Consider the following 12,809-nt stretch of genomic DNA (forward strand, 5'->3'; position numbering starts at 1 on the left):
ATAAAAACAATTCCCTATAAGTGTTTTGGTCTATTGTGCTGAGAGTGGGGAAATCAGCCAAACAAATTAGTTATATGTCAAATGCAATTCCGCGATGAACCGTGTGGGGGCGCGAGATTCGAACTGCAGCGGGGGATTACTGTATGATTTTGACAAAAGTTTGTGGACACCTGACTTATGTGTTTTTTTGAACATACCTACATTATATAAATATATATATGTTATATTTTACATTAAATATTAACATGCTTTTGAATAAAGGGAGTTTTACAGTTGTTTTTTTATGATGTACATTAAATAGACAAAAGTATTGGGACACCTGACTTTTCCAGATGCCACAAACCTGTGTGTGATTTCTCTGAATACATTAACATGACATTTTATTCAACTAAGAAACCAAAATCTGTTCCAGCATGACAATGTTCCTGGGCACAAATTCAACTCCATGCAGATATGGTTTACATGGGTTGGTACTGGAAGATCTTGAGTGGCCTCCTATAGAGATCCGACCTGTAAAACCTTTGGGAGGAATGGGAATGCTGACTGCACCGCAGGACTTCCCATTTAATCCTACACCAGTGCCTGACTTTACCAACACACCAGCACAAATCTCCTCAAGCACACTCCAAAATCTAGTGGAACATCTGCCCAGAAGATGTTCCCAGCAATAGGCAACTAATACCAATCTAATCTTAGGTAGTAAGTCTGAGCTTGTGTCCTGCAGGCGTTCTAAGTTGTTAAGTGTGTGATGATTTGCATCATGCAGTTCGGATTACAGGGTATAAGCTTGATGATCTACTAACATCATCACACCAACCAGCATCTGTTCATTCGAATACACCCAGGAAGATTGCAGCTGCTTCCATAAGTCTAAACTTCTCACCAAACAACTCATCACTCTACATTATCGAGGTCCTTTGGTGGGCAAAAAAAAATAATCGAGCTTAAAATGGAAAACGGAGGTTTGTGATTGGAACAGGCTGAAGATCCTGCACTGTAACCCCTCCAGCTCTGTAAGGAGCTTACACACGTGTGTGTGTGTGTGTGTGTGTGTGTGTGTGTGCCAGATAATTAAGTGTATACAGTGCCTTAAATGGGGACTTAGCACAAGGCCTAAAATAGACATCGCTAAAAAAGAGCTCAGAGGGAAGAGACAGGCGAAGGAGTGAATTCTACAGAGATCCATAAGGTCCCCTGGAATGAAGTGGGATGACAGAAGCAGCAGCAGGCAGGTCAAGGGGCATGAAGTAATGCCTACGCATGTGCATTTGATTGTACTGTAGAACACAAATAAATGGACAGGCTTGCACACACGGGGTTAAACTGAACAGCAAGGTGCTTCTAATCATACAATCCTGTTAACTTATCCAGCCTGGGTGCACTCTGCCCTGTAGGCTGCCCTCAGTGAGCAACCTGCACCACCATAGGTGCACTTGGTTAGATAGAAAGATCTCCAGGATGCATACAGTGTGTGACAGAACATTCTGTTCTCACAGTACCATCAAGCCATGGTGTCTTCTTTCCAGGCCAGTCTCATTGGGTCTCTCATTGACATGTTCTGCATTGCAGCCTCACGTGTGAATAAACATCTCAATGCACTCTGGATAAGGACAAAACAGAGATTCTGGCATGCCTGCATCCCAGCAGGATGTTCATGCTACAGGTCGATATTCATTGCACAAGCCCACAATGGAAAGTACTAGAATATATATACTGATTTCGTGCTATTTTTTTTTACGTCATTCACGTTTCCTCTGGCACGCACATGCGTGTCGTTTGTTGCATGTATTCCTTTTCCAAATGATCATCGCAGGTCGTGTGTTTGTATACATACCGGCGGGATGCTGCAGGGGAAGCGCAGAGAAACAGGATGCTGATAGAAGCCCCCTGTGGGGCACCGGCCCAGTCTGCAGTGCGCAGCTCCGGAGCGTCCACGCGCATCCACGCATAGCATCACAGCGCGCACGGGCACCACCGCGAGCGCATTACAGTCGAGACGTGACCATGCTGTCGTGTTGACACGCGTCGCGTCTCTCCTCTACTGCAGCTCTGCAACTCACCGGTCATGCTCGACTCCTAGAAAGATCCGGATCACCAAGGAGTCGATTCCTAAGCGCCGACTAATTTCCTCCGAGGTTTAATACAAATCCGCATCCAGCAGGTTGGTGTGCGTTAAAGTTAAGCGTCGGGGGGCGGGTAGGGGTGGAGGTGGAGGTGGGGAGGGCAAATAATTCCCATAAAATTTGCTCGGGAAAAAAAAATCGACTAATCGATTCCCTATAATGAAGCCTGGATCGGTGTTAACGCGCCCAGCGCCCCTATTGGTCAACTGAAAAAAAAACAGCGAGCTGATTGGACGTGTCTCCTCCAGCACCTTGGTCCAGGTCCATAGAGATGCTGATGCAGTGTGTTTCACAGCACACACACTTGTGCACGCTTGTATATGCGATATGCACAAAAGTATTTGGACACCTGACTCTTCCAGTAACGGGTGGTTCTTCTCTAAAAACAAAGTCACACAATTGTAAAGAACGTCCTTGGACATGATGGCATGCAATTTTCCGTTCGCTTGCACGAGGAAACACAAACTTGCTCCAGCATGACGTGCTCACAAAGCCGGCTCTATAAAGATCTCGAGAACACTGACTGCACCCCAGACCTCCTTAACTCGTCTTAAATCGCTACTTGACTTCTCTATCGCCTTTGCGGGATAGTAATAAACACCCAAAATCTAGTGGAACATCTTCCCAGAGGAGTGAAGATTATTATAACAACAAATGGAGATTCAAAAGTGGAAAAGGACATTTCAAAAAGCAGGTCTTACTTTTAGGTGTCCACAAACTTCCGCTCATGCTGTATATATTGAGCTAAAGCCAGAACCAGGATCACAATTTTATAAGCCACCAAATACCCTCATACTTACCTAAAATCATTGCTGTCAGATCTTAACTTATAATACACTATATAGCCAAAAGTATGTGGACACTCGACTGGTCTGTTAAATGAGGAGGCCTCTGTGCTCCACTTTATTCTACTGGAGGTTACGTGGGCCAGCAGAGTTACCAAAACTTTCTACCTAACTAACATATTACATCCGCCCCATTACAATCAGTCTGTTTTATTACATACCCAATAATATAATCAACACAGACAATAACTTGATACTTAAAAATACAACTAACGCATAGTACTGCATTTTCTGGCTTTTTATTTACACCATATTCTACATTAGAAAATTATCCTGATCACATTTGCACATTTGTAAATTAAAAAATGTGGCATGAGAGCATTCAGATTCGGTAGTTAGGCAATAAAAATCAAACACAGCTCATTAAAAACAATCAGTTCTTGAGTGAAACCGTTAGAATGACAAGTAAAAAGGTGTCTATGTTAAAACAGGACGGGATTTTGTCATAGTTGCCCGAGATTATTTTTCGAATGCGTAATAATACTTACATTCAATCATACACTACATGACCAAAAGATTGTACACCCGAAATTCATACCTAAAGGTGCTGGTTGAACATCCCTGTCCAGATTTAGTAGAATCATCTCCAGATTTTGGGGTGTGGCCAATGTGCTAATTCAGAATTGATTGCATTAATAAAGCCATTTATATAAAACCTTGCTCCTGTGTGTGGTTGAAATGACTATAAAGCCAACTGACTTGATCTGGAAGAGCATTATTGAGACCAGGTATTCATTTTGAGGAGGTGAGAAGCTCCAGGGGTTTAGTTCGGGCTCTGGTTCATCTCAAAGAGAGCTGTGCAACAATTTGGGGGGAGGGGGGAAAACTACATACAGGTGTAAATGTCAGGTGTCCACATACTTTTGGCCGTACATTGTATATCTGTATTATAATGTGCATTAATACAAAAAAAAAAAAAAAAAAACAAGATCAGGTTTTTCATTATTTCATTTCTTTATATTAATCTATCAAACTTCTGATTTTAATAATTACTCATTGTTATTGTTCGTTCCAGTTAAACGCCTTTTCTCTTTTCTTTATTACCATTTTAATAGCTCAATGATTCCTAAACACTCCTCATAGAAGTGTCAATTCTTCTTGTTTCCCCCCCCTGTAGGTTACCATCCACGTGTTGGTTTCCAGTTGCCTACAACTTTTCCTTTGGAATGGACGATGTAGACGGGATGCATCGCTGCTGTAGCACAAGCCTGTAAAGCACAATAATGTAGTCTTGAGCGTTTGGAACATCCCTGCGTTTTCATACGTGCACCATCATGTAAATACACGAGCTTAATGACTATTAATGACTAATTGTTTGTAAGTGTATGAGCTTAATTTTTATTACAGAAACCCATAAAAGAAGATTAATGAAGAACTAAAAATGATATGAATCCCGCCGTTCATTCCTGTCATGCCTTTATTCCCCACTAGATGGCAGTGCCCCACTGCACTATATGGACGAAGGTTTGTGGACAACTGGACATTCCAATCCACATTTATACCCTGTTATAAGAACCTCCATTCTTCTGGGAAGATGTTCCACTAGATTTTGGAGTGTGCTTGTGGAGATTTGTGCTCATTCAGCCACAAAGTCAGGAACTGCTACAGGGTGAAGCGAGGAGGCCTGGGGTGTTGACTTGACCTCCAAATAGTGTATTATATATATGAATATGATAAAACAGTACCATCAATTAACCACTAATAAACATAACTTTCCCCATGACTAGTATTTAATCTTCAATCAAACAAAATAGAAATATATGATGGAAGAAGAGCATCTTGAAGAGCATCTTCACCACACATGTGAAACGGCTTCCTTTAAACTCAGAATCAAAGACGAGAAGGCTGCACATGTGACTGCGGTCCTGTGACTGACTGTAGTTCACTTGGGCCACTCATTAAAAAAAATAATAAAACAATAAAAAAAAAGAAGAAAGGAGCACAATCACAAAATCTGGAATTCAGTGCACATCAATGTACACCAGAGGGCAGTATTTCACTAAAATAAATTTCTTTTTCCGACTTTTTATTTGGAAGATAAAAAATTGCAATGGCGTTTTTGTTTTCTCGTCTCTGTGCTCACTTCATCAACTTGCTTATGATGATTTTGGTCAAAAATGAAAAAAAATTTTATTTACAGCAATTTTCGGTCGATGAGATTCGCTCAGGTCTTGTGAAAAATGCATTCTTTTCTGATTGGCTAACGGGAATCGTTTCGACATCGCGATTTTGGCGTGGATTAAAAAACGAGCGAGTGAACCCGAGGGTAAATTTTTTGTAGAACTGAAGAATGCTCTGGTATTTAATAATCTCACACCGCAAATAGGAGCAAAGTTATAGTTTATATATTACTTTGTTTATTCAGAATATATATTGTCTTGTATTTGTTCAATACCCTGAAACTGATAAAGACTTTATGAAACCTTTTGCTTCAGCATCCTTCAACAGATTCAAAGCAGCAATATCATTGATTATAAACCCCTCCAAAAGTATTGGTACAGCGATAATACAAATCAGGCAGTGTACTCACATGGTAAGGTATGAGGGACAGCATGGAGCCCAGAGGGAACTGACTGAAATCCAGATTTCCAGATACAGGTTCCACAGCGCCGTGTTCCTGAGTCATCGACACCAATCTACAGAATAAATACCACAGATTAATATCCTTAAATGGTGCTGTGGAAGGATCTGAAAGTGGCACCAGCAGATCTTAACAGGACGTTGAGTCATGTCACCTTGACTTGGTTGGATTGATACATTTATCTATTCGGAGTATTCACCATCTTCTATCTGGTTTAAAGAACACACTGAAGTCCAAGTGACATGACTGGACTTCCAGGTAACCGCACCTGGATGATTGAGGATCTTCACAGACACTATGATTTTGATGAATAATATTGAAGTAAGATCAGTTTTAGCGTTCTCGAAATCGTTCAAAGTTCCCAAAATGCCCTTCATAATTCTCCTCACTTAAGCTCTGGATGGTTCTCGAAGATCGCATATCCTGTTGGCAAACGGTTTGCTCCGTCCTGACTCAGTGCGGTCCATCCGCAATCCACCAAGAGCTGGTTCCTATGCGGGTAATGACCTATGACCCTCGTCAGCACCCGTACCGCAACGTCTTCGAGTGTGCAGGATCCAAGAAGCGACTGCTGCGCATCTGCATGACAGACGTACAAGGACTTAAAAAAGAAAATCATTTATTGCATCCAAACGAATATTGAATTGCAGACCACTGACCGTAAAAGACATAATTTCCAGGATGGACCTCACTCAGCATAGCCATGTCTAAAACTGGGTGACTGCACGAAGGGGTGGAGCCAATGCTCGATTTCACATCCTGGATCCCGCCAGCTTTTAGCCTTTTAACATATGACATAAGGACTGCAATCAGAAGCAATATTCAACTCGCTGAAAGGAAGCACGACACGGGACACGTTAGGACATACTTCTCCACAAACTGCAACACCAGACTTGTCGTTTCCTGAGCGACCGCCTTGATTTGCAGCTTCCCCTCGCACTTGTAGGTGTTTCCACAGTGGGTGTAGATTCCTGTAAGCTCCACCCCTTCTGAGTGGGAAATTTCCTTGGCTAGCTGCAGAGCAGCAGGATCCGAGTGAGGAACACCCGCTAAGAACAGAAGGTAAAAATAAACAACAATAATTACAAATCAACTCAATGCACTTCGAATGAATTCGGAGCTTCGAGACGAGGTTCAGTTCCTGCACGTGATCCTGAAGTACCAGATCTGGACCCTTTCTTTGCTCTGGAGATTCCTTTTGATGTCCTACCTCTGGATGGAGTTGTCAATTGGAGACCACTTTCTACAATGACTTTGCATTCAGACAGTTTTACATTCAAGTGTCCATCAGTGAACAGATGATAATCACAACAAATGATGGAACTGTAATGAACGAATATCCGGATGCCACCTAGATGATTCCCTTTGTAGTCTGGTTCCTCGTAAGGTTTCTTCCTCATACCACCTCAGGGAGATTTTCCATGCCCTTGCTACTTGTTCTCTCATAAGGGATAAACTTATAGGGACTAATTTATACCATTTACATGTATTTTTGTAACCAAAAAAAAAATACAAAAAGAACAAGATATTTTCCTCTTGTGTCTGCAGGAAGTTACAGCTCTACCTCTGCCATGTTAATCTGTATTCTATGTGACTCTCAGGACACGCCTCGTCTCCTTTTGTGAAGTTTTGTAGGCATCACGAACACAAATGATCCGTCTGAAACAATCTTGCGGAAAAATCTCTTACCTCTACCCGTGTCACAATCCAGCTTCAGCCACACGTGCCAAACTTTGCCCTGCTTCAGCGGTTTCTTCTTTAGCTCCTGCAGCGCCACAGTGTTGTCCACCAGCACGTGGAACAAAGAAAGCCTCTCTGATAACTCTGCACAGCGCTTTACTTTCTCAGGGGTTAGTGGATATGCGTAGAGGATATCATCATAACCACCATCAGCATAGAATGAAGCCTCAGCCAGGGTGGACACCACGATGCACCGCCGTAACCCCCTGGTCATGATGTCAGCACACTCACTAAGGCCCAAGGAGACAAAAAAATAATAAAGACTTAATCAAGCCAGTAGGAAAGTTGGGAAAAAAATGCAGGACATGGGGTTCGTCCAGGGCAAGGTCTGTGGAAGTGTGCACATTGTTCTCACAGTGGATCCTTGACACATGGGATGTTGATTTTTATTAGATTTACAACGCCTGTCAAAAAATGTGGAGACAGTGTTTTTGGGACGCAACAAAAAGTAAAAAAGTCAGGAAAAACACAAAGGCAAGAATTAGACAGTGAAGGACTGGAAGGACGTTCTGTGGACAGATGAGTCCAAATGGGACCTTTTTGTCTGTAAAAGAAGAACTGGTGCAAGAACTGGTGCCCCCTCCAAAAAAACCACACACACACACACACACACACACACACACACACACACACACACACACACACTCAAACATGGAGATGGAAGCTTAATGGTTTTGGAGTTGGAAAGGTTGGAGACTTATTCCGGAATTTGAAAGAAAAACGGTCCCAACATCGCTACTATTCCATACTTCACCATTACACCATGCAATTGCGTCTGGACTGCGGTTTATTGGGACCGACGTCACCATACGAAGCGTACGTCCAAACACTGTGAGCGTTCTTTAGAGGACAAAATCATCTGGAGTGTGATCCGTCATTAAACGGACTTCCCAGTCACCACACCTAAATCTCAACGTACTGCTCTGGGATGAACTGGATCACAAGAAAGAAATTTCCAAATAGTAAAAAAAAGGGAAGGTTATTTTGTAATGCAAATCAATTGTACATTTATATATTTTTTTTGGTCAAAGTAAACTGTACAGGACTTCGATTGTTGGATAGAAAAGTAAGAAAACATGCACGTGTCTCTCAAAAACCGTAAAGGATTCCAAAAACGTATGCAGGCACCAATGGAAAAGAAAAAAACTAAACAAATCCTAACTCAAAAATAATGCTTTTTATATATATGTGGAAATAAATATAATAATATGGAAATAAAAAACTCTAAAGGTTTTAATAAACAGTTCAGGTTCATGAAGCAGATCTTGTAGGGGTTTCTATGGAGTTTGAGAATCCATGCTGTGAATAAGTAACAGGTCTACAGATCTTTGAAGATTTGCTTCATGCAATTGGTTAATACAGAACCAACTCCCACAGTGTGTGTGTGTGTGTGTGTGTGTGTGTGTGTGTTACATTGTCTTATGGGTCTTCATGTGAGGTCGGACCTGCACCCCGAGCTTTGCGAAGCGCTCCAGCATTGCCTCCGAGTTCCTTTTCACAATATCCAGGTCCACCACGAAAGCTGGAGTGCAGAGGTCCTCCATGAACTCGGTGCTTCTGGCCATCTTGGGGAGATGATCAGATCAGATTAGAAGCAGCGTTAATAGTTTTGCACGAAAGCGGTATGTGAGCAATGACAAATAAAACTTTGGCATAAAAAAAAAAAAAAAAAAGAAGCAAAGCAAAACTCACCTTCTTCTCTTTAGAAAGCGTCTCCAGGCACAAGCTCCGCGCATGCGCAGAATGAGAGCGGGGCGTAAACAGACAGCAATCCCTCCTCAAGGGATGGGCGATACCGAATACTATATCGTCGATATCGTCGATAACGATATCAGTACCAATTTTTTTTTGTATAGTGTTTTTAAAAATAAACATTGTCCCAAAGCAGCTGTATAGAAATATAGAGGTTATAAAGTTGGAATGTGCCTAAAGGTTTGTTCCTTATAAGTTTATCTCTAATTAGCGAGAGCAGTGGGCCAAGGAAATACTGTGAAATGGTACAAGAAAGAAACCTTAAGAGGATCCAGACTCATCATCTGGGTGGCACCGAATGTCCATTCATTCTAGTTTTATTATAGTTTTTTTGAAAGCCATCATTAGACTACAATAAACTAGACTTTTATTCAAACTGTAACTTTGTGTTTAATTTTTTCCACTTTTGTAAAGGAACAAGGGAACGTTGACCTTTGCTTCTGTTTTATCTGCCGAACAACTCTCAGTGTAAACGATGCAGTGATCCCAAGACAGAGTGACTGTAATAATAATGTAGGAGGAGGTAAGGAGGCCTGGAGTGCACTCAGCATTCCGATCTTTCCCAAATGTGTTCAATAGGGTTGATGTCCAAGCTTCAGAGATGTGTCGCCCAAAATCTTCCAACCCAGGGGCATGTTGAAACCGCATCGTTTTCGTCTCTTTGTTCAACTGAAGGAAGAATTTAATGCTAATTTCATTTCATCCTCAAGGATCCAGAGACATCCTATACAACCGTGTGCCTCGAACTTTTCAGGGGAAAACCACATGTCAGGTGTTCCAATACTTTCGCCTATATAATATAGTGTACTACACATAGCCGTTTTATCATCTGACCTGACATCACATTTAACACCGTGTTGTATTGAAAGTCTAATGTATTTTTAAGTTAAGCTTGAATTAAATGTCCCAACAAAATTCCTTCACTGGAACTGGTGCATCATGTTCACTGTTGAAGTCAAGCAATGATGGAGTCACAAATCACTGGATTTTCTAAACACCACTACAGTATAGACATAGATTTTATGTTGGTTTGGGTGCTTGATGACTTTAAATGCTTTCTTATGGATTATCATTACTATGTGGACTAATACTGTATATATATATATATATATATATATATATATATATATATATATATATATATATATATATATATATATATACACACAGTGCCTTGCAAAAGTATTGACCCCCCTTGGCGTTTTCCCTACTTTGTTGTCTTACAACCTGGAAATAAAATTGATTTTTTTGGGGGGGGTTTGTATCATTTGATTTACACAACATGCCTACCACTTTGAAGATGCAAAATATTTTTTGTTGTGAAACAAACAAGAAATAAGACAAAAAAACTGAAAACTTGAGCGTGCATAACTATTCACCCCCCTAAATTCAATACTTTGTAGAGCCACCTTTTACAGCAATTACAGCTGCAAGTCTCTTGGGGTATGTATCTATAAGCTTGGCACATCTAGCCACTGGGATTTTTGCCCATTCTTCAAGGCAAAACTGCTCCAGCTCCTTCAAGTTGGATGGGTTCCGCTGGTGTACAGCAATCTTTAAGTCAAACCACAAATGGATTGAGGTCTGGGCTTTGACTAGGCCATTCCAAGACATTTAAATGTTTCCCCTTAAACAACTCGAGTGTTGCTTAAGCAGTATGCTTAGGGTCATTGTCCTGCTGGAAGGTGAACCTCCGTCCCAGTCTCAAATCTCTGGAAGACTGAAACAGGTTTCCCTCAAGAATTTCCCTGTATTTAGTGCCATCCATCATTCCTTCAATTCTGACCAGTTTCCCAGTCCCTGCTGATGAAAAACATCCCCACAGCATGATGCTGCCACCACCATGCTTCACTGTGGGGATGGTGTTTTCGGGGTGATGAGAAGTGTTGGGTTTGCGCCAGACATAGCGTTTTCCTTGATGGGCAAAAAGCAAAATTTTAGTCTCATCTGACCAGAGTACCTTCTTCCATATGTTTGGGGAGTCTCCCACATGCCTTTTGGCGAACACCAAACGTGTTTGCTTATTTTTTTCTTTAAGCAATGGCTTTTATCTGGCCACTCTTCCGTAAAGCCCAGCTCTGTGGAGTGTACGGCTTAAAGTGGTCCTATGGACAGATACTTCAATCTCCGCTGTGGAGCTTTGCAGCTCCTTCAGGGTTATCTTTGGTCTCTTTGTTGCCTCTCTGATTAATGCCCTCCTTGCCTGGTCCGTGAGTTTTGGTGGGCGGCCCTCTCTTGCCAGGTTTGTTGTGGTGCCATATTCTTTCCATTTTTTAATAATGGCTTTTATCGTGCTCCGTGGGATGTTTAAAGTTTTGGATATTTTTTTATAACCCAACCCTGATCTGTACTTCTCCAAAACTTTGTCCCTGACCTGTTTGGCTAGCTCCTTGGTCTTCATGGTGCCGCTTGCTTGGTGGTGCCCCTTGCTTAGTGGTGTTGCAGACTCTGGGGCCTTTCAGAACAGGTGTGTATATATATATATATATATATATATATATATATATATATATATATATATATATATATATATATATATATATATATATATATATACTGAAATCATGTGACACTTAGATTGCACACAGGTGGACTTTATTTAAGTAATTACGTGACTTTTGAAGGTAATTGGTTGCACCAGGTCTTATTTAAAGGCTTAATAGCAAAAGGGGTGAATACACTTTTCCGTTAATTATTTTTTAGAATTTTTTGAAACAAGTTATTTTTTTCATTTCACTTCACCAATTTGGACTATTTTGTCAAGTCAAGTCAAGTCAAGTTTATTTGTATAGCGCTTTTCACAACAGACATTGTCTCAAAGCAGCTTTACAGAAAACAACAGTGAAGGTGAATGGTGTGTGTTTGTCCCTGATGAGCAGCCGTGGCGACAGCGGCAAGGAAAAACTCCCTTAGATGATATGAGGAAGAAACCTTGAGAGGAACCAGACTCAAAGGGGAACCCATCCTCATATGGGTGACATCAAGAGTTTGATCATAAATCTTTCAACAATACAGAACAATTTGTGATCATCATAGATCCAGCATCAGCTTCTCCATGCCAGGGCCTTTAAACACTCGGCATCTACTTCTCCATGATCATCCATAGGTCCATAATCTTCACGAGGTGGGACGTGACTGGAGCTGGCCAAACCTCAGGATGCCTCGGGATGGGGAGAGAAAGAGAAGCAGTGGAGAGGAATTAGCGTAGCTGCTGTTCATGATATTAACAGCACAAGTTGATAATGTGCATGTGATCAGATGTCCTGGAGCACAAGGTTGTGATGTGATGTGTGTGATGTGTGTTATGTGTAGGCTTTGCTAAAAAGATATGTTTTTAATCTACACTTAAACTGGGAGAGTGTATCTGAACCCCGAACACTGTCAGGAAGACTATTCCAGAGTTTAGGAGCTAAATGTGAAAATGCTCTACCGCCTTTAGTGGACTTTGCTATTCTAGGAACTACTAGAAGCCCAGAGTTTTGAGATCTCAGGGAGCGTGACGGATTGTAGCGTGTTAAAAGCGTGTTTGTGTACTATATAAGGCAACAAAATAGGAAAAACGCCAAGGGGGGTCAATACTTTTGCAAGGCACTGTATATATATATATATATATATATAATTTTTTGTTATTATTATAATTTTTTAAATTATTATTATTTATTTATTACATTTTTTTTTTTTTTGATCAAAGACTATTATTACTTTACAGATTTTGATTTTAATATATGCTTTTTGTGTTCTCTTTTTGTGCAGGTGTGTTACATTTAT

The 12,809-nt window shown here is 41.0% G+C and overlaps 2 protein-coding genes across 6 annotated transcripts in view; both read right to left on the bottom strand.

Moving 5' to 3' along the window:
* LOC310735186 (hyccin 2) overlaps positions 1–2,330 on the bottom strand; it is a 12,501-nt gene extending 10,171 nt beyond the window's left edge. Inside the window, exon 1 of one of the 4 annotated variants that reach the window (XM_083557782.1) lies at positions 1,835–2,330. The gene's annotated coding sequence lies outside the window, so the exon portion shown is untranslated. The remainder of the gene's footprint in view (positions 1–1,834) is intronic. The other 3 variants (XM_083557780.1, XM_083557781.1, XM_083557779.1) reach the window with 3 other exon arrangements.
* Positions 2,331–3,191: 861 nt separating this feature from the next.
* On the bottom strand, positions 3,192–9,084 carry LOC310735194 (D-serine dehydratase). 2 transcript variants are annotated; one of them, XM_083557797.1, is made up of 8 exons: positions 8,982–9,084; positions 8,703–8,854; positions 7,239–7,519; positions 6,418–6,598; positions 6,209–6,330; positions 5,939–6,128; positions 5,499–5,604; positions 3,192–4,176 (listed from the first exon to the last, which is right to left on the bottom strand). In XM_083557797.1, exons 2-8 carry the CDS (start codon positions 8,852–8,854, stop codon positions 4,087–4,089), a joined length of 1,122 nt encoding a protein of 373 aa, XP_083413923.1. In that variant the 5' UTR covers positions 8,982–9,084; the 3' UTR covers positions 3,192–4,086. The 2 variants fall into 2 exon arrangements, 1 of the variants encoding a protein (XP_083413923.1); XR_014536242.1 differs by lacking the exon at positions 3,192–4,176 and having other exon boundaries at positions 5,501–5,604; positions 5,818–6,128.
* Between the last annotated feature and the right edge of the window lie 3,725 nt (positions 9,085–12,809).

This window comes from Silurus aristotelis (genome assembly GCF_946808225.1).
Source record: "Silurus aristotelis genome assembly, chromosome: 13".
NCBI classification, from domain to species: domain Eukaryota; kingdom Metazoa; phylum Chordata; class Actinopteri; order Siluriformes; family Siluridae; genus Silurus; species Silurus aristotelis.